This window comes from Piliocolobus tephrosceles, chromosome 8 (genome assembly GCF_002776525.5).
Source record: "Piliocolobus tephrosceles isolate RC106 chromosome 8, ASM277652v3, whole genome shotgun sequence".
Classification (NCBI taxonomy): Eukaryota; Metazoa; Chordata; class Mammalia; order Primates; family Cercopithecidae; genus Piliocolobus; species Piliocolobus tephrosceles.
The window spans coordinates 118,975,765-119,002,809 of NC_045441.1; the positions used below are offsets into that span (position 1 = coordinate 118,975,765).

At 46.7% G+C, this 27,045-nt stretch overlaps 1 protein-coding gene across 5 annotated transcripts in view; it reads right to left on the reverse strand.

The window, feature by feature from the left end:
* Positions 1-13,648: 13,648 nt before the first annotated feature.
* Positions 13,649-27,045, reverse strand: part of UBE2H (ubiquitin conjugating enzyme E2 H) — a 120,008-nt gene continuing 106,611 nt past the window's right edge. For all 5 annotated transcript variants that reach the window (XM_023207871.3, XM_023207869.2, XM_023207872.2 and 2 more), the window contains 2 exons: positions 22,448-22,576; positions 13,649-17,968 (listed from right to left, as the gene is read on the reverse strand). In XM_023207871.3, the coding sequence (XP_023063639.1) occupies positions 17,844-17,968; positions 22,448-22,576 (254 nt within the window). In that variant the 3' untranslated portion in view covers positions 13,649-17,843. The remainder of the gene's footprint in view (positions 17,969-22,447; positions 22,577-27,045) is intronic.

Sequence of the window (27,045 nt, forward strand, 5' to 3'; positions counted from 1 at the left end):
TTCCTCTATTTTGTTTTAAATTCTCTATTTCATTAATTTATGCTCTAATCCTTATTATTTCCTTTCTTTTGTTTGCTGGGGGCTTAGTTTCTTCTTCTTTTTCCAGTGTCTTAAGGCAGAAACTTAAGAGTATTGATTTGTGGTTGTTCTTCCTTTTAAATATAGACAGGTACAACTATAATTTTCCCTACAAATACTGTTTTAGTTGCATCCCATACATTTTGGCATGTTGAGTTTTTATGTTCATCCATCTCAAAGTATTTTCTAATTTCTCTTGTGGTCTATTTTTTGACCCATTGATTACTTATGAGTATATGTTTAATTTCCACATATTTTTGAATTTTCCTAATTTCTTTGTGTTATTAATTTCAAACTTCACTCCATTATGAACAGAAAACATCCTTGGTACAACTTCATTCCTTGTAAATGTATTGATGCTTGTTTTGTGGCCTAGCGCATAATCTGTCCTAGAGAACGTTCCATGTACATTTGAGAAGAATGTGTATTCTCTTGTTGTTGGGTGGAGTGTTCTGCAGATGTCAGTTAGCTCTAGTTGGTTTATAGTGTTGTTCAAGGCTTCTGCTTCCATATGGATCTTCTGCCTATCTACCTGTTTAGCTCTATCTATTATTAAAAGTGGGATATTAAAGTCTCCAACTATATTGTGAATTGTCTATTTTTCCCTTGAATTCCGTCTGTTTTCTGCTTTATATATTCTGTGGCTCTGTTTTTAAGTACATGTTTATAATTGTTATATTTTTCTGATGGATTGACCTTTTTATCATTATACAATGTCCCTGATTACTTCTAGTGACATATTTTCTTTGAGATGGAGTCTTGCTCGTCACTCAGGCTGGAGTGCAGTGGTGGAATCTCGGCTCACTGAAACCTCTGCCTCCCAGGTTCAAGTGATTCTCCTTCCTCAGTCTCCTGAGTAGCTGGGATTACAGGTGCCTGCCACCATGCCTGGCTAATTTTTATATTTTTAGTAGAGACGGGGTTTCATCATGTTGGCCAGGCTGGTCTCAAACTCCTGGCCTCAAGTGATCTGCCAGCCCTTGGTCTCCCAAAGTGTTGGGATTACAGGCATGAGCCACTGTGCCCAGTCATATTTTGTTTTAAAGTCTATTTTGTCTGATATTAGTATAGTCACTGCAGCTTTCTCATGGTTACTGTGTGTATCATTTTCCATTAAAAATTTTTCAACCTATTTGTATGCTTAAATCTAAAATATGTCTCCTCTAAATAGCATATAATTGAATCTTGCTTTATTAATATTTTTTTAAAGCTGATTAAGTCTGGGTGTGGTTGCTTACACCTGTAATCCCAGCACTTTGGGAGGCTGAGGCAGGTGGATCACCTGAGGAATTCGAGACCAGTCTGGCCAACAAGGTAAAACCCCGTCTCTACTAAAAATAGAAAAGTTAGCCGGGCATGGTGGTGTGCAGCCTGTAATCTCAGCTACTCGGGTGGCTGAGGCAGGAGAATCTCTTGAACCTGGGGGACAGAGGTTGCAGTGAGCTGAGATCATGCCACTGCACTCCAGGCTGGGCAACAAGATCAAAACTCTGTCTCAAAAAAAATTAATTAAGTAAGTAAAAAAATAAGGCCAGGCATGGTGGCTCACACCTGTAATCCCAGCACTTTAGGAGGCTGAGGCAGGTGGATCACAAGGTCAGGAGATTGAAACCACCCTGGCTAACACGGTGAAACCCCGTCTCTACTAAAAATACAAAAAATTAGCCGGGCGTGGTGGCGGGTGCCTGTAGTCCCAGCTACTTGGGAGGCTGAGGCAGGAGAGTGGCGTGAACCCAGGAGGCAGAGCTTGCAGTGAGCTGAGATTGTACCACCACACTCCAGCCTGGACAACAGAGCAAGACTCTGTCTCAAAATATAATAATAATAAGTAAAATCAATCAATAAAATAAAAATAAAGCTGATTAGAAGCTGCATGCACGGGTGAGCTTGTCAACCAGTGACCTTCACCAGTTGTAATCTGATTGGGCCATTTCACTGGGAAACTCCTAATGTTAGTACCTTTGGGTCCTTCGTCTTGAGTTGGCCTGAGTACTTACAGAGGAGCCCTTCCATTTCCCGCCTGAATGGAATAAGCCTGGCTGCCAGGCTTGTGGGAGCTGAGTCAGGGAGGGAGACTGTGATACCATTCCTCACGTGAACGTTCACTTGAAACCTAGATTTTTGGTATGGTAATTTCCCCTCAGTTGTATTCATATCCCCTCCTAGCAGAATCCTCTAGTCTTCTGCTCAGCTGGGAACGGGTCAGTAGCCTGGGTACACAGAGGTGGGGAGGAGCTCTAGATCCCCAAAATGTCTTAAGCTTTCCTTCTTTTCTTTTTTTTTTTTTTTTTTGAGGCTGGGTCTCACTCTGTCACTCAGGCTGGTATGCAGTGGCTTCATCACAGCTCACTGCAGCCTCGACCTCCCCGGGCTCAGGTGATTCTCCCAACTCAGGCTCCCAAGGAGCTAGGACTACAGGCCTTATGCCACCACACCTGGCTAAGTTTTTTGTAGAGACAGGGTTTTGCCATGTTGCCCAGGCTGGTCTCCAACTCCTAGCCTCAAGTGATCTGCCCACCTCAGCCTCCTAAAGTACTAGGATGACAGTCGTGAGCCACCGCACCCGCTGTCTTAAGCTTCCAACCCGACCTGTTACAGTCCTTCATTTACCCCTCACTGATCAGAGGAACCTGGAACCACTCATCTTTGGGGTGGGGGTTTGCAGTGTTTTGCTTTTAATCTATTAAGTTAGTTACTACAAGTACACCTGTTTTCCAGTTTTCAGTTTGTTTGTTTTAGAGACAAGGTCTCACTGTCCGCTAGGCTGGAGTGCAGTGGCGCAATCATAGCTCACGGTGACCTGGAACTCCTCAGCTCAAACAACAAGAATCTTTTTGTTGTTGTGTTTTGTTGGTTTGCCGATGTCTACTCTTCCTTACTTTTTGTGTCTGTGGGTTATGTGCCTTACCTGCTTTTGTAACCCTCTACTGTCATTTTAATGGAGTTTTGGTGTCGGAGGAGTGAGATTAACCTGTATGGTCAATTGGCCATCTTTTTTTTTTGAGACACAGTTTTACTCTGTCACCAGGCTGGAGTGTAGAGGCATGATCTTGACTCATTGTAGCCTCACCTCCTGGGTTCAAGTGATTCTCCTGCCTCAGCCTCCCGAGTAGCTGGGATTACAGGTGAATGCCACCATGCCCGGCTAATTTGTGTATTATTAGTAGAGACAGGGTTTTGCCATGTTGGCCAGGCTCATCTCAAACTCCTGGCCTCAAGTGATCTGCTTCTCCTGGCCTTCCAAAGTGCTGGGATTATAGGCGTAAGCCACCGTACCTGGCCATTGACCATCTTTAATTGAAGTAGTTCCACCTTCTTCTATTTAAAGCTTTGGTTCAGATTAATTCCTTTTTTTTTTTTGAGACAGAGTCTTGCTCTGTCGCCCAGGCTGGAGTGCAGTGGTGCGATCTCAGCTCACTGCAAGCTCCACCTCCTGGGTTCACGCCATTCTCCTGCCTCAGGCTCCTGAGTAGCTGGGATTACAGGCGCCCGCCACTGCGCCCGGCTAATTTTTTGTATTTTTAGTAGAGATGGGGTTTCACCGTGTTAGCCAGGATGGTCTCAATCTCCTGACTTCGTGATCCACCCGCCTTGGCCTCCCAAAGTGCTGGGATTACAGGCGTGAGCCACCACGCCCGGCCTAGATCAATTCTTTTATCTACACTTTTGGAACTCTCTTCCTAAGGCTCAAGATACGGCCTTTCCCATTTTGGCTATTGCAGACTCTAAGAGGACATGATAATCTTGGGCTTGTAACTGCACCTGAATACCAAAGATGTGTATTACTCAGGATTATTGATTGCAAATGACAGGAAGGAGCTTGATGTTTTCCCCTGAAGGAGAAGTCCAGGGAGGTTCTCAGGCAGGCCCTCCACAACCTGGCTCTAGTCTCAGCAGCTCAGAGCTTTGCAGCCCCAGAGGGAAAAGGCTCTTCTCTTTCCCAATAGTTTCAACAGAAGCCCCAGTCCCGTGCTCCTCTCTGAACTGAGTAGGGGGCCTGACTGGCTGGCTGGGTCAGAGGACGAGGTGAGGGAGGCAGGGTTGTTCCCTGAAATAGCATTGCAGTACTGATACCAGAAGAAGGCGGAACAGATGCTGGGTAGGCAGAAATAACAGGTGTCCACTGCAGGGCGATCATACCAGCCTCATGGCCTTGCTGTAAGTTAAACCCTTAGCTGGGTGCCTGAAACATTAAAACACTAGTTGCTGTTGCTGTTGTTACGACTGTCACTGTCAACAGGGAGACGTTGTGGCTCGCCTTTTTATCTTGAACAACACATTCCTTTGCTAGGGCCAGAAACAGGCACAGAGCCTGTTTCCCTCAGCCCCCTGGCCATGCAGTTGGCAGCGAGGCTCAGCAAAGCCTCCTGATCCCATGCTCTTCTTTCCGATGGGTCTCCTCTCCTTATCACTCCCCAGTTCATCCCTGCCTGCTCCTCCACGTGTCACACCTTGGCCTCACCCTTCTCATTGAAAGAACACACATGTACTTTGTCACATACTTAGCTGCTATCTTGGAGTGATTACCTGGAGTGTGGGTGTTGTTGCTTTGTGATGGTTGCTCAAATAAATTATAAACTGCTTGGGACTGGGGCTAGGGTCTCATATGCCTCCAGCTAAACTCCTTTCTCCAAGGCCTGGAATGCAAATCTGGCCACACACAGGATCCAGTAAGTCCCAGGCAATCAAGGGGTCTAGCTGGTGGCAAAGCCTGGAGGGAGGACATCAGATCAAGGGGCATTTGGCCCATTTCTGCCAGTTAAGGACTGGGGTCCACTGCTAGTCACTGTGACAGAGCCTGTTCTGTATGTTGGCAAAGCCAACCTCTCCTATTCCTTAGTAACATTAATAGAATCCTGATTTTTTAGAATTGTAAAATTTCAAATATAGACCTGAAGACTTTTACTTAAAAACAGACTAAAGGTTGGGTGCAGTGGCTCATGCCTATAATCTCAGCACTTTGGGAAGCTGAGGTGGGTGGATCACTTGAGGTCAGGAGTTCGAGACCAGTCTGGCCAACATGGTGAAACTCTTCTCTACTAAACCATTCTCTACTAAAAATACAAATATATATATATATATAGCTGGGCATGGTGGTACGCACCTGTACTCCCAGCTACTTGGGAGGCTGAGGCAGGAGAATCGCTTGAACCCAGAAGGCAGAGGTTGCGGTGAGCCAAGATTGTACCACTGCACTCCAGCCTGAGCAACAGAGCGAGACTTCATCTCAAAAACCAACAAACAGACTAAATAAACTTTTATTATGAAAAATGTATAACCTATTTAAAAGAGAGAATGGTATAAAGAACGGCCATGTAGCCGTCATTCAGCTTTAACACATGGCTAACCTTGTTTCTTCTATTACTTCTCACCCCATTAGTGGATTATTCTGAAACAAATCTGGACACATAATTTCATCCATAAATTCAGTAAGTATTTCCAACAAATAATTTTTGAACATATATGCTGGTAAATATATACATATGCACAATATCATATAAAACACAATAACTATCACAAAACACAATACCTTTATCACCTATATAAAAAAAAATCACCAGGTGCGGTGGCTCACGCCTATAATCCTAACACTTTGGGAGGCCGAGGCAGGAGAACGGCTTGAGCTCAGGAGTTTGAGACCAGCCTGGGCAACAGAGTGAGATCTCACATCTAAAAAAGAATCCCAAATAATTACCTGGGCATGGTGGCATGCGCCTGTGGCCCCAGTTACTTGGGAGGCTGACGTGGGAGGATCCCTTGAGCCCCTGAGATCGAGGCTACAGTGAGCTATGATTGTGCCACTGGACTCCAGCCTGGGCAATGGAGTGAGATCCTTTCTAAAAATAATAATTTATTCATATCATAACATACTACTTACTGTTTAAATTTCCCCAATTGTCTCACAATTTTTTAAAAAGCTGACTTGTTCCAATAGGTTCCAAAGATGCAAGGTCCACATTACACTAGGACCCCAATTTTATTCAAGGGGGCGATGTGCCCAGGTGAAGAAGTATATTTCCCAACATTCCCGAAGCAGGGTGTGGGCCTGTGGCTCAGTTTGGCCCAAGAGGTTTAAGTGGAAGCGTGAGCGAGGCTTCCAAGACTCCTTAAAAGGAGCTGTCAGGCCAGGTGCCGTGGCTCATGCCTGTAATCCCAGCACTTTGGGAGGTGGAGGTGGGTGGATCACTTGAGATCAGGAGTTCAAGACCAGCCTGGCCAACATGGTGAAACCCCGTCTCTACTAAAAATACAAAAATTAACTGAGTGTGGCGGTGGGTGCCTATAATCCCAGCTAGTCGGGAGGCTGAGGCTGGAGAATCGCTCGAACCTGGAAGGTGGAGGTTACAGTGAACCGGGATTGCACCACTGCACTCCAGCCTGGATGACAGAATGAGACCCTGTCTCAAAAAAAAAAAAAAAAAAAAAAAAGGAACTGTCAGCTGAGATGAGCACTTTTTCTCTGGAGCCCCAGCAGCTATATTGAACCAGGAGGTGGCTTTGCAAATGGAAGTCAAAGCTAGAATGACAGACAGAAAGAATAGGAAATGAATTTCCCATTCCATTCTTATTTCCAGTCTTCATTATAGAATCATTTAAGATTAGGTTTAGTTGTAATAAGTGTTTGGACGAACGGAGGCAGGATGGTGCACTTCCGGGTTCTTCTTCACCACCAACTCTTCCCATGTGTGCGAGAATGCAGCTGACGCCCGGGAAGGTGCAGATTAATCAGGCATGCACCAAGTGATGTCAATCCGAGGAGACCAAGATTTACCTGGTGGCACCTGCGGAGCGGCCCCCCCTTCCCCGACGTGCCCGTGCCCCGCCTATTGCCCTTCCACTCCTAGAAAAGTCGCTCCCAGCAGATGCGCCGGGGGCGGGCTTTCTCAGCCCCCACTCTTGTCGGGACTGTATTAGAAACTCCCCCCAACCCAGCTCCGGTCCCTGAAGCTAGATGACCAAAGAATAAATTTGCAGTTTTGCTTTTAGCCTTGCCTACTCGCTGGTTCTTTTGTGCCCACTCTGGTGGTCTTAGAAAAACAAATCAATAAGTAGAAAATTAAAAAATTTATAGCAGTGCCTTAAATATGCTACAAATTATTATTTTTTTGAGACAGGGTCATGTTCTGCAGCCCAGGCTGGAGTGTAATATCACGATCTTGGCTCACCGCAGCCTCAACCTCCTGGGCTCAAGTGATCCGCACACCTTAGCCTCCCTTGTGGTTGGGACCACAGGCATGTGCCATCACGCTGGGCTAATTTTTTAATTTTTTGTAGAGATGGGTCTCCCTATGTTGCTCAGGCTGGTCTGGAACTCCTGGGCTCAAGTGATCCTCCTGCCTTGGCCTCCTAAATTGTTGGGATTACAGGTGTGAGCCACCATGCCTAGCCTATTTTTCTGTCTCACACAAACCTAGTTAAGAGATAAGCAGTATGGGGAAAATACAGTGGTTCCGAAAAACCACAGACTATTAGGTATCTATTGCTGCATAATGGATTACACCCAAAACTTAGAAGCTTAAAGCAGCAAGCCCGCATTCCCATCTTTTTCCCAGTTTCCGAGGGTCAGGAGTCCGGGAAGCTGCTCCCAGGCTGCTGCGGCTCAGGATCCTGATGCGGCCTGCTGCAGCCATTCCTAGCTGCACCGGGTCCGGGCATCCACAGTCGGCTCACGCGCTGGTTGTCGCCAGGCCTCAACTCTTGCTGGCTGTTGGTTTAGTGCTTCGGTTCCCAGCCAGGTGGGGCACTCCAAAGGAGAGGGCAGCTCAAAACAATCCGCTGGCTTCCCCCAGAGCAATGATAGGAGACAGAAAGAGGGAGCTAGAGAGAGCCCTGAAGGTGGACGCCGCAGTCTTCACTCCATCTCCGCAGGGAACGCCCTGCAGGCCCAGGTATCCTTCCCGTCCCTTCCACCTGCCCCCGTGCTCCAGGTCCCCCAGGCTCCACGCTGCAGCCCGAGCCCCACCCACTGTCCTCGCCTCCCGCCCTCCCGCTTCAGGTCTCTGTCTCTCCCTTTCTCCCTTTCCTTCTTTCTGTATCCTTTGCTTTGTGCCTCTGATGCCTGACCTGGCCCCAAGCCAATACTCCACCATCCCACCCCTTTCCCACCGTGCCCCCCGGTCACGTGCCCCTGGGCCAGCCAGAACGCTGACCCCTCCCCAAGTCCACTCCCCGCTCTCCGCACAGCCCGGGCCACGCCCTACCCGGGTGCCCTCCCTTTAACCAGCTCCTTCCCATCCAGCCGGGTCCTGATCCAGCCCCCTGCTCCAGGATGCCCCCTCCTAGCGATGTGTGAGGCTTTCATGATCCTTCCTCCTCCTTTCCCGACACAGATCGGCGGGGGAGGTGGGCTGAACTGCCCCTCTCGTCATCACCCCTGCCTTGGCCGCCCAGCCCTGCTGGCAGGGTTTGGTGGCCGTGGCTGGCACTGCGGCATGTCCATGTCAGCTCTGACGCCTCTACCGAACTCCCTGTTTTGGGGGCTTTTTCCCTACAATGGTCACGTCGATGAGGAATCTACCTCCCTCCCTGCCCGGTTCCCACCTTTCGGGTGGGGCAGATGCCAGAGGCCTCCAGAGTCCACGCCCGCGGGCTCCTTGGACCGCCCCGCCCCGGCCGACCCCGCCCCACCCAGACTCCCGCTCGCGAGCCGGTGCCGAAGCACGAGGCACGTACGCCCCCTGGTGGCTGAGGCGGGGACGGCCGCGTGGGTTTCGCAGCCTCGCCCCACCCCGCCTGCCCCGCCCAATCCCACCCACCCAATCCGCCTCCTCGCCCCGCCCTGCTCACCTGCTGGGCTGCGCTGTCCACGCCTCGAGCCCGGGACAGCTCGAATTCCGCGGAGCACAGGTGTGTAACCCACAGAGTGATTCCCTTACCGGGGCTTGCTAGACTCCGGCCCATGAGGCAGGGCTGGCGGCGTTCTCACGTCCTGGAAGTCACGGCCCTCAGGAGACCGAGGCGCTGCCCAGGCGCCCCTGACTGCCAGCTCCGGCCCTGCTACCCAGTCCGCCCCCAGGGACCGGACTGGGTGCGCCGTCCACCATTCCAGTCCCTGGAACATTATCTGCGGATTGGGAGGTTCTGGGTTCTGCTCTAGATTCCCAAGCAAAGTTGCTCCTTTGCTCTTGTGACTTGCCTGCTTTGTGGTTTTTGTTTTGTTTTGAGACGGAGTCTCGCTTTGTTGCCCAGCCTGGAGTGCAGTGGCACGATGTCGGTTCACTGCAACCTCCACCTCTCAAGATTCAGTCGATTCTCCTGACTCAGCCTCCCGAGTAGCTGGGATTACAGATGTGTGCAACCACGCCCGGCTAATTTTTGTATTTTTAGTAGAGACGGGGTTTCACCCTGTTGGCCAGGCTGGTCTCTAACTCCTGACCTCAAGTGATCCACCCACCTCAGCCTCTCAAAGTGCTGTGATTACAGGTGTGAGCCACTGCGCCAGGCCTGCTTCTCTAAAGATCCCTGCTTCACGGAGAGGCTGCTGGGGCCTCCGCTTCTGGATAGGTAGCCAGCTGTGGCTATTATCACATTTTTCGTGGTATGTAATTTTAATTAATTTTTAATTTTAAAACGAGTGTAAATTGTTCTGAAAAACAACTTTGTTTTGTAGGACCACGTGTCACTTTAAATGTTGAAAGTGTAGCATCCAAATTGAGATGTGCTTTGTGAAATACCCCCTGGATTTCAGAGTTAGCACAAAAATAAGAATCCAAACTATCTCATTCTTTTACTGTGAATTACATGCTGAATTTTTGTTGTTGTTGTTTTTTGAGACAGAGTCTCACTCTGTTGCCCAGGCTGGAGTACAGTGGCATCATCTCGGCTCACTGCAACTTCTGCTTCCCAGGTTCAACCGGTTCTCCTGCCTCAGCCCCCCAAGTAACTGGAATTACAGGTGCCTGCCACCATGCCCGGCTAATTTTTGTATTTTTAGTAGAGCCAGGGTTTCACCATGTTGGCCAGGATGGTCTCGATCTCCCGACCTCAGGTGATCCGCTTGCCTTTACCTCCCGAAGTGCTGGGATTACAGGCGCGAGCCACGGCACCCGACCTCATGCTGAAATATTTTTGATATATTGAGTTAAATGAAACATTTAACCTTTTTAAGAAAAGGTTTGAATGTTTTTACTAGATTTACTAGAATCTAAAAACTAGATTTACTAGAACTAAAAACATTTACTAGAATGTTTTTAATGATAAATGTAGATCACATTCTATTTCTCTATTTCTGCACTAGGAAGTGGGTTTGAGGTAAATCTGGAGTTTTGTTTTCTGGCCCTACTGCAGGCACCGGAGGTTGGGGACACCACTGTCAGTGGAAATGGGGATGTGTACGGGGAAAGGCCCTGATCCTCAGAGACCATGCCCACAGAGTGAGCCCTGGGCAGGAGGTCAGCCAGGGAGCATCTCACAGGGCCCAGGCGGCATGAGGGTCACACAGACACAGGTGCCCACAGCCCCAGCGGGCACTGGGGGCAGGCACTCAGCTTGGCACAGCATGATTCTTAGAGGAAACACATATGGATGGCCTGAGGACCCAGGTTCTAGCCCGGTTATGCCACTGCCTATGTGACTAAGCCACCTGGCACAGCAAAAGCAGTTAATGTCCTCATCTACTTACCGAAGGGCTCACTGCAGTGAGTGGGGCTTGCGAGGGAAGCCGTCTTCGGCCTGCCCATGGTGGTCCCCTCTGGAGGAAGGCATGTTTCTGGAATCCTGATTTGTTACCAGCACATAATTTTCAAATTGGCAGAAATGCATCGTTTAGACGGGCGCAGTGGCTCATTAGAGCATTCTTACTTTTGTGCTAACCCTGAAATCCAGGGGGTATTTCACAAAGCACATCTCAATTTGGACGCTACATTTTCAACATTTAAAGTGACATGTAGTCCTACAAAAAAAGTTGTTTTTCAGAACAATTTACACTCATTTTAAAATTTAATCCCAGTACTTTGGGAGGCCAAGGTGGGCAGATCGCTTGAGCCTAGAAGTTCAAGACTAGCCACGGGCAACATGGCACAACCCCATCTGTATAAAAAATACAAACATTAGCCGGACGTGGTGGCATGTGACTGCAGTCCCAGCTACTCAGGAGGCTGAAACGGGAGGATCAGTTGAGGCTGCAGTGAACCATGATTATGAAACTGCATTCCAGCCAGGGCAACAGAATGGGATCGTGTTTCCAAAAAAAAAAAAAAGAAAAAGAAAAAACGCATCTTTAAAAGCCCTGTCCTGCGCGTGTGAACACACACGAGTGGAATGCAGCAGGTCCTGAAGCGCTGCTTATAGAACTGAGGAAAGCGGAGGCGAGGCTGCCCACAAAGAGGCTGAAGCTTCTCCAAGGAGCCTCTTGCTGCGCGCTGGCCAGCCTTGGTGGCCAGGACCCCGGGAGAGGAAGCTGAGGGAGGCCTGAATGCCAGCTGCACCTGGCGTCCAGCACCCCATTCTAGGTTCACTGTCAACTACGGGCACGGCCAGAAGGGTGCAGTTTTCTCTTAGGGAGTCCAAGTCCATTGTTGCCACCTCTGACCCCTTGACACCAGGTCCTGGCAGCCAAGTCCTGAGCCCCAAAGAGCTCTGAGGAGCTCAGGTCTACAGAAGTGCCCTCTTTCCGAAAATAAACACCCTTCACTACGTAGGTACACACGCACGCGCACAGGCACACGCGCGCCACACACACACAGAGGGAAATGCTCCTATCTTTTATCTTCTAACATTAAATCCCTGGTCGGGATAACTCTTCAGTTCCAAGAAGTTGGGGGCACACACACAGTACACCCTGAGTCCCAAGACAGCAGGCTTGGGCCCAAGTTGCACTGTCCAGGGCTCAGCAGGGTGTGAGTCCCTGAGATGCCACTTACAAATAGGGCTGCTTCAGCCTGCCAGGAGGCTGCAAGGCCTCTGCAGCTCCAGGGATTGTGGGAGTCAGAAAAACCCTTTGTCTTGGTTCTGGGTGGGGAGCGGGACACCCCCAGATCCAGTGTCACAGCCACTCATTCCCAGGGGGACAGAGCAGCCTTCAGAGCCAGCAAGAAAGTTTTGAGGCTCAGAGCCCACCAGCTTCCTTTTCCAGGACAATGTGCCTCAGAAACCCCGGTCCCCTTCCCAGGAAAGGAACGACGACTCAGGCAGGTAGTGACAAGCCACCTGCCACTTGGGAAGCAGCTAGACTGAGGCTGAGAGGGCGAGTGGTGCTGGGTGAGATTACCAGGGCTGGTGGAGGGGGGCGGTTGGGAGACCCAAGTGCCAGTGACTGCACTGAGACTTCTCCTTGGTGGGGGGCGGGGGGTGTTAAAAGCAGCTGCCTTATGTGAGATCAATGGAATGACTGTTCACGTGGCCTAGGTACCTCTTAAGTCCCCTTTAGGCTGGAAAGTGCTCTACACCCTCAAAGCTCTTTGGCCTAAAAACTCTAAACCTGCGTTCAAACCTTGGTGTTTCGTGGTTAATATCTAGCATCCTCTCTGTTATTCTCTCCTGTGACGGGGGACTGTTTTGCGGCCTGGGTGGAGTTGAGTCACAGGGTGGCAGAGTCAGAACCTATTAGTCTAGGGATGTCGCTTCACAGCTCAGTACCCAAGGTCCATGAAAGCCCAGTGAGGGGCCTGAAGTTGCACAGCTGGCTAATGGAAGGGCTGGGACTCGAACTCATGGCTCTGTGGTTCAGTCCTTTGGCTAAAGGGTCCATGAGTGCCACCCACAAAGAGTGTCTTAAACGTTTTGCTTCTGGGCTCTGGAGGCATCCAGGGTAGCTGGGGGGTTCCCTGCCAGTGGGGAGGGAGCAGGCACTGGCACACCATTCCTCAGCAGTCCCACCTCATTCAATCTGGCAGGTAGGTATGACGCCGGGCCAACTGGGGAAAATGCATCAGGATGTAGGGAAGGAGAAAAAGGAGTTTAGGGGAATGAACAAGGAGAAAACAGTGGAAAAGAGATGGAATGAGAACACACGAACAAAGCAAAACTATTTCCTTTGTCTTAAGGTCCTGCTAACAAAACCGTCTCCATTAGACTGAGCAGTATCGCCATCTGGTGGTAACCGAGAGCAAACGCTTTAGAAAGCAATCGAAATGCTGGTCTAATCCAGCTACGCGTTTTCCCATGCAAAACCCACCGTTCCTCATCTCCCAGGAGGCTTAGCACTTGGCAGAGGACCACCTGTTTAGGCAGATCGGCCCCGGCAGGAAGCTGCACTGTCCGTGAACTCCAGGCCTCGGAGTATCCTCACTGGGTGTGAGTTGACAGGGCTTAGAAGGTTTAGGCATGGGGGTAGATTGGGACCTTCGGGCTTTACAGGCTCTAGTGGAGGAGCCTCACAGCCCCGTTCATAGCCAGCAGTCTTGCATCTGAGTTCCAGGTTCAAGGACAGGCCTCTGGGCAGAGCCTCTAGGTTATCACTGCCTAAGGGTGCCACTCCCTTCCCAAACTAATTTAGTCATCTGCATTCCAAGAGCTGCTCAGCCAGAAGCCAGCGTCTGCTGCTCAAAGGAGCCAGAACAGAGAGGGTGTTTTAGAAAACCAGCTGAGAGTAATCATGAGGGCTATTATCTTATTGATCAAGGTCCAGCCATTTGCCAAGGTATATACACGTTTATTTAAAAAAGTTTACAGTTTTCATTATACACAGCTATTAAGAGGTTATAGTCAGAGGAGGCATGTGTCCTGTTGACAGACGTGCCTACTAGATCATCACAATGCAAGAAGAAAGGTGGAAGGGAGGAGACAGGGCAAGGAAAAATAAGCGATAAAAAGCTTCAGATTCAGTTACGGGCTGGCAGTCCCTTTTATCTTTTCAAGTATCACACAATATGTACCAAATACAATCCATAAATAATGGCCATTTCTTCCCAAGCCCACAGCCAAGATGAGTGTTTGGCTAAGTTCAGAGCCCTGGCCCTTCCTCAGATGAGTGGAAAACCTGCGCACCAGAGGGCCGAGTCCCCCTTCTCAAAGGGCTTCCTCCCACTCACCCATCCCTAACGGAATCGCCGAGGTGTTAAGGGGCCAGAGAAAGCACAAACATGGATTCAGAAGTCCAAAGAAATGCAGTTCGTTGTGCCCAATCAGAGATATTTGATTTCATTCAACAAGGCTGGGAGCCCAGGTGGGAAGTCGATAAAAAATCTTGCCAACTTTTGTAAGTGGCTTTTACTTTTCTTAGTCACTGAAACAAGGAAGGGCCACATGCCATTTAAAATCAAACACTAGCTCCCAGAGACTTGGTGTCTAGAAACTTGACCCATCGAGGCTAGCGGAGGATCTGTCTTTCATGATTCTCAGCCATCCCAACGGGAGGCCTAATATAAAGCACGTGCCAGGCCAATGCCAACTAGGACTTCAGGGGGCCTTTGGAGGGAAAAATTCCTTTGAGAGGAGACATTCCTCAGGCGCTTAGATCAGCCAGCTGGCAGTCAGAACAGCTTTTAAACAGGATGAGAAATGTTAGGTACTGGAGACATGATATGGCAACTCCTGATGATGACCTCACTAGTATAAAATGCTGGTTGAAACTGCACAGTAACCTCAAGGAGGGTGATGAGATTGACGACAAAGCCAAATGCCAGTGTCCAGGATGGCTACCACTGACCCTGTGCCCATAAGCCCCCGGTGCTGGGGCTTCCAGAGGGAGCCTAAGGGCGGTGGATTCAATGTTGCCAGGTTGCAACCATCTTGCTTGTTGGTGTTTGGCAAGAGCTTGAGCTCAGTTATGCGAACAGGGGCAAAGAATGGCTTGCGCTAGTAAAACATGAGGATCCAAAAACTATGGGCACTAAAGCACTAAAAAGGGGAGGGAAACCGCCAGAAGTGGCTCTGACCTGCTGCCACTGCCACCACCTCTAAAGCCAAGAATGTACAGCCTCTGCCCAGGGATCTGGATGCTTTTCTGAGTGTTGGAAGGGCAGCCTGGAAAGGCATCTGGTGGTGAAACACCCCTGCTCCAGACTTACGCTACCATCTATTGTAGAGGGCCCAGAGTCCTCAGATTCACTGCCAGGCCTTCTTCCAGATCTTTCTGTACCTGTATGTTTTGGGTTCCTACTCACACCTCTCCCAGGCGCAGGGAAGGGACAAAAAGCATAAGAAGAGACTCTGTTCAACCCAGCAAAAGTCAGTTTCCCAGCGGAGAGGCGAAGCCCCACCCAGAATGTAAACATGCACGGGAGGGACCAAGGTTAGTGCCCAGACAGGACAGACTTGCACAGAGCAAGAGGGCATAGTGGGATCTATGCCGCAATTACAGGAGCTTCCAGCGCTAACAGAGGAGCCTTATCCCACCTGCATCATACAGACTTAGATGGACACACACTCTCTAGCTCACACTCTGTTCGCACGTGTGCACACACACACACACTCTGCAGCCACACTCAAATCTGCTTAACTCCTACAACCTCCCCCAGCAGGTCATTGGACAATTCTGCACCTTCCGCTCTCTGGTGCTGGGGTTCTGGTCAGAGGCGAGCCAATGTCTTATCATTAGAGAGATGTGGGATTAGGTAAGGGGCAGAGCCATGACACTGCTCACACACCTTCCCGAAACTGGGGTCTACTCGGTTTTTTGACAAGATCAAAAGCAATTCTTAACTGGTCATTATTTTTTTTAAGGTAATTAGAACACTATTGTTTATACAATATTGAAAAAATACAATTTTTTATTGTTTGAACTCAAATCACCACCCAGCACTTTAAGCCTACCCTAAATAGCACCTACAATAAATGTCATAGCACAAGCAAACTGCAAAGTCAGCAGGTAAGCAAGTTAGACAGTGCCAGCAGAGACCCTCCCTCCCCCAAAGCAATGAGAAGACAGCGTGCTAGGTAAGAGTGAAGTACACCATTACATGTTAAATAGTTAATACTACCCTTCCAGCAAGCCACAGATGCTAGATGGATAACTCAGTACGGTTAACTAACCACAGCCCTACATCACTGCACTTTTTTTTTTTTTTTTTAAAGAAAACCTTTTGCTTCATGCCCGTAATTAACATAAAGTAAATTCTTTGTCTTTTTATTTAGGAAAATAATCATGCTAAAAGCAAGTTGTACTTTATATAGATTTTCAAAGAAAAGATTGATTGTGCTTTTTGAATAAAAAAAGAGAGGGTATCTTCCAACCTCACTGACTTAAACCTTGTGGAATACAGCACTTCTAAACTAAAAACACACGTCAAAAAGAAAAATTAAATAATCCCAGCGGGATGCTCAAAAATCGTCTTTAGAAGGTTTTAGGATTGGCTAATTCTGCTATTATCTTATTGGCTGCGGCAAAAAAATACAGAGCTGCTGTCTAAAATTTCTCCAAACTCCCCTCCAAGTTCAGCAGGCAACACTGAGATTTGAAAGAAACTCTGCAGCAACCTGGACATATGGTTAGCTGAGTCGACATTTGATTAGCAGGCATTTTAAACTGATTTCCTCTTAACATACACAGGAGAGAAAACATTTGCTTCCTGCAGGGCATGTTCTACTACATCGTATTTCTGAATCCCTTCTTCCTATTCGGTCACTCTCTGAAAAAAGTTGGTTTGTTTTTCCCATGTAGAATCACTCTGGGTACAAAAACCTTTATTTGTTCCAATTATTATTCGTTTTAAATTTAGAACCTGTGTTGGGTCTAAAATACCCATTTCCCACTCCCACAAGCAGATGATGACCAGGCTGCTGCCAAGAGCAGCAGAAAAAGGGAAAACCAAACCAAAACACCCAAGTACCCAGGGCTTTGCATTACCACACGGGTCTTCTCCTCAAGTCTAATGGTCCATGAGCGGCTTGTCCAAGGAGGCAGCCGCCTCTTGGTAGGTGAAGATGAAATCTGCAACCTTTCTAAGCACAATACACACACACACCTCAGAAAAAAATAACCCCCCGAAAACACAACCCTCTTATTTAAAGCTCGTAAGTTCAGGGTAGCAGTCTCAAACTGCCAAACACTAGGACGAGGATGTGACTCTGCATGTGTTTTGGATGAGAGGAAACATTGTCCCAGTCACTTTTCTCCTCCTGTGCTACCCTTTCAAAAACAGTCTGGATTACAAGTTCTACCCCAAGAAAAAGAACCAGTTCAGAAAATACTTCTCCAAGTTTCTCCAACAGAACACTGGCTGCAGGGCCTGGTAGTGTGAAGGGCAGGAACTGACATATGAAAATGTACTTTGAAATCAGAGTCAAAAAAATGGTTTTACGTTTTAATACTCTAATTAGCTCCCTGTTTTATACTGTAACTCCACAGAAGACATAGGGCCACCTAGGATTCACAGGAAGGAGCGGCTCTGATTCTTATGTGGCTGGCTCTAATGCCCCCACAGCAGGCCTCTTCCTCCCCAAGTTTTTCCTTTCCATTTTGAAAAAGCACTATTTTATCTTCACATCCAAGAGCTGGTTGGTTTGGTTTGTTTCTTTGGAACCATCAATAAAAGAAGCGATTTTTTCCTGTTCTTTTTACTCATGTCTACCTATCAGAGCGGCTATTTCCTTTGACAGTTCAGTAGCACACAGGCTGACTTGGCCACATGGACTCATGAATGCATGCATTCGGACCGCATATTGCTACCAAATGGAATGTGGGAATATGCTATGCACCTCAGGTTGAGAAATGACCAAGAAATCAAGATCTAAAGGGTGATATATAATATATATATATCAATGCTATTATTCATAAAAACCTTGTTTAGTAATAAAAAAAATTGCTTTGTTTAAATATGAATATTATAGTCTGCTTCTCATGGTTAGGAAATAATAGTCTTTCTGAAAAGCAGGTGCTTTTTCTACTACAACTCCATATCCTGGGCCTCATCTTCGGAAAAGTCAGACATAGAGCTCTCCGATGAGCTGTCCCCGGTGCCCTCTTCCTGTTCTTTCAGTGCCTCCTCCGTGGCATATTTCTGGATGTACTCTGCACCAGGTGGGAGAAAGACAACAAGGGCAGTGAGTGGGTAGGCATGTGCTTGGCGACCCCAAAAAGCTGGCAAGGCTGGGGAGGTTCAAACTTACCTTGAATACCAGGGGGGACAAAGATGACAGTAATCATGGTCACTACAGCTAAGGGGAATCCCACAGGGAGACTTCTCTGGGACAGGGTTTCTGCATTTTGCCCCCTGAGGGAAGGGGTACTGGGAAGAGCAACACAGCAGGCTCAGCTTGCAGGGGAATACGTGCGCTGCAGCACCCCAAGAACTCTTCAGGGACGGGGGAAATGGGAGCCCCATGCTTTCTTTTTACTTTCACCTCCCAGATAGTACAGACAGGACTAGTCATGATTCCACAGTAATTTTATAAGGAAATCCCCCATCATTTTTAGATCTGCAGTCACATCATTACAGTCAGCCCAGGTCTATTATTTTAGGAATCGATTTTAGTCTAAACGGATCCTGCCTGTCAGGTTTTTGAAGCAGCTGGCAAAACCACCGCTCAATCTGCTCAGGACTAAGCTGCTATATGGAGACACCACTTGGCTCTGGGTGGCTTTTCCATGTATAATTTACCTGAAGGTAGATTTCCACTGCTACGGCCTTGGTGGAACCCTAGGCTGAATAAGACTGCTGAAACTGCTTTTAAGAACTGCTGAATAAACAAACTTGTTCCTAAAAACTCTGTTTTCAAGTGAATGGCCTACACATAATAGGAAAAGACAAGACAGAAACCTATTCAAAATGCAAGCCACACAAAAACACACCCTTGTGGCTTTGTTTTTCCTCCTATAGAGTTGCAGGGACTCACTGCAATAGGAAGATAAGCTGAATGGCCAAATGGGCCTACCGGATTTGAATAACTAGCACAGGGCCTAGCTAAGAATGTTTTTATATTTTAAAGATTGTCTTAAAAAAATAAACAGAATGTGTGATAAAGGCCACATCTGGTCAATGTGGTCCTTTACAGAAAAGGTTTGCAGACTTGAGACTTAGAGCCCTTCAAATTCATTATAACAAAACTTTATGCTAATGATTTTGATATTAAAGTAGCCCATGATTAGGTAGGAATTTACCTTAATTTACATTTTAGAGTGAAATAAATGTTTATTCAAACTTTAACAATTTTATTTTTAACCTCTAATGGGTTGGCTATTTTGCGTCTTCCTTTGTAGAAGCTACACATTGACATTGTTTTTTTGACACTAGAATTTGATACTATCAGCCCTCTTTAATGTATTCAAGGAAACAAATGTATATTAAGTACTTAGGACAAGGCCTTTGGGATAGGGAAAGGAAGCGCAAGGTCACCAATGAGGAGGAGGAAACAGAGGAAGATAAAAGGAAGGAGCTGCTGAGTGTCACCAGAGGGAAGCAGTTACGGAAGAAAAAGGGCTGAGGCAGTCCCAGCCACACTGACCCCCAAGTCCTGCCAGCTACGACATAGGAGAGGTCACTCCAGGGAAACGCTTTGCTTTGTTGAAAGTAAGTGGCTGGGATGCTTAAACACAACCTTAAGAGAGAACTATGGCCAGGTGCAGTGGCTCAAGCCTGTAAACCCAGCACTTTGGGAGGCCAAGGTGGGTATATCACCTGAGGTTAGGAGTTCGAGACCAGCCTGGCCAACATGGTGAAACCCCATCTCTACAAAAATACAAAAAACTAGCCAGACGTGGTGGCACACACCTGTAATCCCAGCTACTCGGGAGGCTAAAGGAGAATCACTTGAACCCGGGAGGCAGAGGCTACAGTGGGCTGAGATCGCACCATTGCACTCCAGCCTAGGCAACAGGGCAAGACTCCCTCTCGGAAAAAAAAAAAAAAAAAAAAGAGAGAGAGAGAACTGTATTTGAGACCTTGTCTCAAAAAAAAAAGAGGAGTAAAGGCAAAGAGGTAGATTCCACTCAGTATCAGTATCAGAGAGCCCTGAATGGCAGACAAAGATGTCACCCAGCAAAGGGTTCTGAGCAGGGAAGTGACAGCTTTAGACAGCTCCAATGGTGCCCAGTGCTATGCGCTATCCAATATTTAAACACGTTTGCAGACATGCACTATAAGACAGTGCCAACTAAGTATGAACGCTGACTGTGTTAGGTGTGTTGAGTTGGTGACTGCCACACAAATGGAAATGTCCAGCAGCAGCTTGGGAGAGAGGCCAGGCCTAGAAACACACATTGAGAAATCATCTTCCTGGAGGGGACTGACTGAAGCTGTGAGAGGTGAAGCAGCTCCCCAGGGGTGAGAGGAAGAGACGGAGCCCAGGAACCAAGTCCTAAGTGAATGACTATATTTAGGAAACGGAATGAGCATTTTCCAGAAAGGTGAGGGTAAAATATAACACTTGCAGAGAGGTCCAGCAAAATGGAACCTGAGAAGAATCCAAAGGATTGGGAAGAAATGAGGGCACAGATTAAGCAGAGGAGGGGAAAAAAATGAGGAGTTTACGGTGAGGATTCAAGTTTGAAAATGAAAGGGAGGCCGGGCGCGGTGGCTCAAGCCTGTAATCCCAGCACTTTGGGAGGCCGAGACGGGCAGATCATGAGGTCAGGAGATCAAGACCATCCTGGCTAACACAGTGAAACCCCGTCTCTACTAAAAAATGCAAAAAACTAGCCGGGCGAGGTGGCGGGTGCCTGTAGTCCCAGCTACTCGGGAGGCTGAGGCAGGAGAATGGCGCAAACCCGGGAGGCGGAGCTTGCAGTGAGCTGAGATCCGGCCACTGCGCCCCAGCCTGGGTGACAGAGCGAGACTCCGTCTCAAAAAAAAAAAAAAAAGAAAATGAAAGGGAATAAACAGCATGACTCCTAAGGGAGCCCACAGGAGCAGATCACCGCTTCCGAAACAGGGAGACCTCTGGCGGGTGCAGGAGGAAGACTGCATTGGGAGGGGCGGGGGGTTGGGAAAACAAGATCACAGGTTGGTGGTCGGAGTGAGTTTGAGAAATGAGGAAGGGTGTCTCTTATTTCCCACAGGAACAAAGAAAAGATGTAGGGGGGAGGGGAGAAGACATCAAGGTACAGTAGGAACTGGGGGTGAGCTCAGGTCTGATGGCCATGATTTTCTCAGATTTCTAAGAAAGACAAAATGATAGCCAACATGAACATTTCCTAAGGCCGGGGGTCCGTACACTGGAGTGAGCCATTCTAAGATAAATGCAGGCTCGCTTCTTTTTGTAAATGAGACTATAGCAGATATGTACTGAAACAGGGCTACTGCTAAATTGTTGAGACGGAATGCATATGTGAACTAGAGAAATATACTCTGCTCCAAGATATCTGTGGTTTGCAGACATTGCTAAGTGATTCCTATTTCAAAGTTTTAATATAGTCTCATAACAGCACTTTATCTGGCTGAAACTGCCTTTTTCTTCAAATACATGTTTGCTCAGCTATATATTTTGCTACATAAATTAGATATTAATTTGCAAAGCACTTGAGATCTACTTAATTATAGTAAATTTATTTCTGCTTTATCTCAACAAAAGCTCCAAACAATACCCTATAAAGACCTTGGAAGAAGAATTAGAAAACAAACAGAAGAAAAGCTATTGTTTCATGAAGAGTCCCTGTTTGCCTCATACCTGCACATTTCAGAGTGAAGACCTGCACATTCAAGCTCTGGTAAATTACTTCTACTGCCACCTCTTGCAAATGTACCTCAGATAGGCCACACATTTGGAGGAAGCCAACATTCTGGACTGCTATGCAGACGGGCCCATCATGTGAAAAACGGGTTAGATACTAATGCCTGCCATTGGTTAAAAACAGCAGGTATATTACACACTTTGAATTCCTTTGCTTCTTGGTGGAGCTTCATGTATCTAGACTTTTCACTATGAAAAGTAACAGAGGTAAAATGGACAATCCAGTGAACTCAGGTGGAGCTTTAGATTTTTTTTTTCTTTTTTAAAGACAGAATCTTGCTGTCACCCAGGCTGGAGTACAATGGTACAGTCTAGGCTCACTGCAACCTCTGCCTTCCGGTTCAAGCAATTCTCCTGCCTCAGCCTCCCGAGTAGCTGGGGCTACAGGCGCATGCCACCACACCCGGCTAATTTTCGTACTTTTAGTAGAGATGGGGTTTCACCATGTTGGCCAGGCTGGTCTCGGCCTCCTGACCTCGTGATCTGCCTGCCTCGGCCTCCCAAAGTGCTGGGATTACAGGTGTGAGCCACCATGGCCAGCTAGATGTTCTTTCGCAAACTTATCTTCATTTAAGTCAAACTCACATCCCATCAGCATGTAAACTGTTTCAAGAATGGGAAAATAGGATTCTAAATCCTAAAGGATGAGCAAACTGGTACTACTACCACCCGAGGTTGGTGAGTGCTACTTCAGCCCACAGCTGTCTCTTTTTAGGCCTGAGAAAAAGTATTAGGAACTAAGTAATTTAAGAAGGACTTTTAATGACTGAAGCCCAGTAGATTTAAGTTCTTTTGTCTCCAGGTAAACTACGCACCCTCTTACCTTTAATTTTCTGCTTGTATTCTTCTGGTCGGTGGAGGTACATGGCTGCAGCATCACCATTGAGAGGATCTATGGGGTTAGGATAGGCCAACAACTGGGGCAGGAAGGACTCAAATATATTGGTAAGATCTGAAAAACCAAACAGAAACATGTCATGCACAGGAAATACAAGTTCACCTAAAATTCACCTGCATTCAGTAGTCAAGCTGCTTACCTTCTTAGATATCTAACTACATGGGGATGATTCTCCACACAAGTGTGCTCTAGTACATGTGACCTAATATTACACATTCATTTCAATACCAATTAAAATTTTTAATTTTAATTTTAATTTGAAGAACGAGATAAAGATATACCTGATATTCACTTTGAAAGACAATTTTCCCAATTCTATTTCACTCTATTTCTATGGCTATTTCACACAGCCATTTTCTACAGCTTACAAAACCCCCCACTGTGAAAGGTATTCAAATGCTGGGTCTTAAAAGAATTGAAGATAGTTTTTTTGTTTGGTTTGGTTTGGTTTGGTTTTTCCGCTCTGTTGCCCAGGCTAGAGTGCAGTGGTGCAATCCCAGCTCACTACAACCTCTGCCTCCAGGTTCAAGCGATTCTCCTGCCTCAGGCTTCCAAGTAGCTGGCACTACAGGCGCCTGCCACCATGCCTGGCTAATTTTTGTATTTTTATTAGAGATGGGGTTTCACCATGTTGGCCAGGATGGTCTCGAACTCCTGACCTCAAGTGATCTGCCAGCCTCGGCCTTCCAAAATGCTGGGATTATAGGTGTGAGCCACTGTGCTCAGCCTTGAATACAATTTTATAGGACTTGACATTTAATTCAATTCTTGCAACTTCTAACGGAGGTAAACACAACCAATTTTTCAACTATTCTGGGTAATGAGGATAGGAATTATATGGACCACATAAAACCACAAATATTCATAAGACAGATGCACCAATCTACTACATTTATTTATTTAAAAAAGTTTTTTTTTAAGAGAGGATCTCACTCTGTTGCCCAAGTTGGAATGCACAGGTGTGATCACACCTCACTGCAACTTCAAACTCTTGGGCTCAAGCCAACCTCCCAGCCTCAGTCTTCCAAGGAAATTGGACTACAGGCATGTGCCACCATGCCCAGCTAAATTTTTTTTTTTTTCTTAATAGAGACAGGGTCTCCCTATGCTGCCCAGGTTGCTCTTGAACTCCTGGACTCAAGTGATCCTTCCATCTTAGCCTCCCCAAGTGTTGGAATTACAGACGTGACATTTATTAATTCCTTTCTTGCCAGGCATACACAGATAATATCTACACACAGTTAGCAAACAACAAACACCCGCAGTTACCCAGCGTTTTAGAAAAGCAGGCCCTGAGAACCTGGATATAACACAACCCACATGCCCCACAGCTCAGAGATGCTGTAACTTCCACTCCCTGCTCCTCAGTGAACTGTGGCACCCCTGAGAAACAGAAGGAGATGAGAATGCTTCCATGACTCTGCCCCACTCCAGCGACTTTGTCATGTTTTATATCAAACATTCCTGTTTCTGGAGACAATGCTGAAGTATACTAAGTAGCATAAAAAACTATTCGTTAATTTAGTCAACTCTTTCAACGAATTTGTCTTTTAACAATGGGCGCTCCTCTGCAGTATTACAGATGAATGCTTTGCCAAGCCACACTGCTTGAGATCTGTGGTTCTCAGGCAGGGGTGATTTTGCTGCCCATGGAATTTGGCAATGTCTAGAGACATTTTTGGTTGTCATATCTAAGGTGTGCTACTGGCATCTGGTGGGTGAAGGCCACGGAAGCTGCTAAACACCTACAATGCACAGGACAGTCCCACAACAAACGATTATCTAGACCAAAATGTCATCAGTTCTGAGATCTAGATAAAAGGGGTAGGCAAACCTTTTTGTAAAGGGTCAAATACTTTTAGGGCTTTGCAGGCCACATATGGTCTCTGTCATATCTATTCAAAACTCAGCTCTGCCACTGTTAACACAAAAGCTGCCAGAGTATAGGTCAACAAATCAATGTAGCTGTATTCCTATAAAACTACATATACAAAAACAAGTACCCAAGGTCTGCCCAACTTCGCTCTAGGAAATCTTACCTATAAGAGGTGGCTCTTATCACTGTAAGGTTAAGAAGCTGAGCAGTTAGAGAATCAACAGCCACTAGCCACAAGTGGCTACTGAGCACTCAAAATATGGCCAGTATGAATAAGGAAATTAATTTTCAGTTTATTTAATTCTAATTAAATTTAAATAACCACACATGGCTAGTAGATCCCGTATTGGACAGTGCAGGTCTAGAGAATGATGGGCTAGAGGGCCCCATGACAGCTACCACGTCCTGTTCTCACACACCAGGTATTGACACAGAGCAGCTCTGCCTTATAACAAAAGCCACAGACTTGCGGTGATTTCATCAGGGTTTATTTTACCTTCATAAGGCTGACTTCAGAACAGTCCTAAAGAGCCACTTTATAGTAAGGTTCTCATGTACCACGAAAGAAATGCTGACACTCTTAATCAAAAAAGCAAAACAAAAATCACCTTCCTAGATAACCCCCAAATGCAGTAAGATTTTCACCGATGTTTTATTTATTTATTTTTTTAAAGGGAAACAATTATTATGGTACAAAACCATTGAAAACTACTTGTTTTCAATGGAAAAAAATGCGTATACTTGAATGCTGGGTAGAGAAAGGCCATAAAATGGTATGTTTTCTAGAATTACAACTATGTACAGTGTGTATGCATAAGACGAACATTTTAAAAAGCTACCTTCAAGGCAATAGGTGTGTAACTTCTACTTTTCACATTTCAAATGACATTTCTTTTGCCTTTAAAAATCAACATTTTTGGCTCACGCCTGCAATCCCAGAACTTTGGGAGGCCAAGGTGGGTGGATCACATAAGGCCAGGAGTTCGAGACCAGTGTGGCCAACATGGTGAAACCCCATACCTACCAAAAAACACAAAAATTAGCTGGGCATGATGGCGCGCGCCTGTAGTCCCAGCTACTTGGGAGGCTGAGGCAGAAGAACTGCTTGAACCTGGGGAGGTGGAGGTTGCAGTGAGCCGAGATTGCACCACAGTACTCCAGCCTGGGTGAGTGAGTGAAACCCTGTCTCAAATAAATAAATAAAATAAAAACAACATTTTCCTGTAAATATGTCCTTTCTATTTTGGTGTATGTTTGAAATATCCAATAAAACATGAAAAGTCTGAATATGTTTTTATTTTCTTATCTTTATCCTTGGGTGGGTGAGTTATTAAGGCAGTGGTAGAAAATGCCAAAAGGTAAGCAAATTAAGTTTTATAAGCCAGACACAGTGGCTCACAACTGTAATCCCGACACTTTGGGAGGCTGAGATGGGTGGATCACCTGAGGTCAGGAGTTTGAGACCAGCCTGGTCAACATGGTGAAATCTCATTTCTACTAAAAATACAAAAATTAGCTGGGTGTGGTGGCGGGTGCCTGTAATCCCAGCTACTTGGGAGGCTGAGCCAGGAGAATTTCTTGAACCCAGTGAGCCGAGATATGTGCCACTGCACTCCAGCCTGGGCAACAAGAGCAAAACTCCATCTCAAAAAAACAAAAACAAAAACAAAAAACAGTAGTTTTACAATTGAATGTGATCCCAGAACAGGGAAGAGTCAAACAATAGTTATATTAACAGTAATTTTTTTTTTTTTTTGAGACGGAGTCTTGCTGTCACCCAGGCTGGAGTGCAGTGGTGAGATCTCCACTCATTGGAAGCCCCGCCTCCCGGGTTCACGCCATTCTCCTGCCTCAATCTCCCCAGCAGCTAGGACTACAGGCGCACGTCACCACACCCGGCTATTTTTTTTGTATTTTTAGTAGACATGGGGTTTCATCGTGTTAGCCAGGATGGTCTCAATCTCCTGACCTCGTGATCTGCCCACCTCGGCCTCTCAAAGTGCTGGAATTACAGGCGTGAGCCACCGCGCCCGGCCCATTAACAGTAATGGCAGGTTAATGCTTACATAGTGCTTACTACAAGCAAGGCACTCTTCCAAGCTCTGCATATACACTCTTAATTTCACTACAGTCAATGAGGTAGGTACCATTTTGCAGATGGAGAAACTGAGGCACACAGAGATTAAGTATGGATCTGGAACTCAAACCTGAGCTTATCCATTATGCTGCCTCTGCTAATGGATAAAACACACACTGCCCCAACTTTTACGAAGGCACAAACTCCCCGTGTCTCTGGGTCAAAAATTGCACACCATCGTTGGCAGGGAAGCTAAATCCATGGATCAGAGATGATCACATCCTCCCCAAAGAATCTCTCACAAGTGCAAAGAAGGATGCTAAGCAAAGGACGTTCAGGTGTTTCTGTGGCTATTCACAGAAGCGGTGTGCTTGTTTCCACACTGCTTCACCGCAGGAGGCAACCCGCAGACACCCGCACACCGTGAACGGAAGGCTCCTCCTGCCATATTATTATTACACGTGCTGCTCAAAAGGATTAGCAGCTGGATGCTATTACATAACAACAAAAACCTTTAAAAACAAAGCATAGGTTTTATGTTCTGAAGTAATGTTCAGAAGTGCTTCAGGG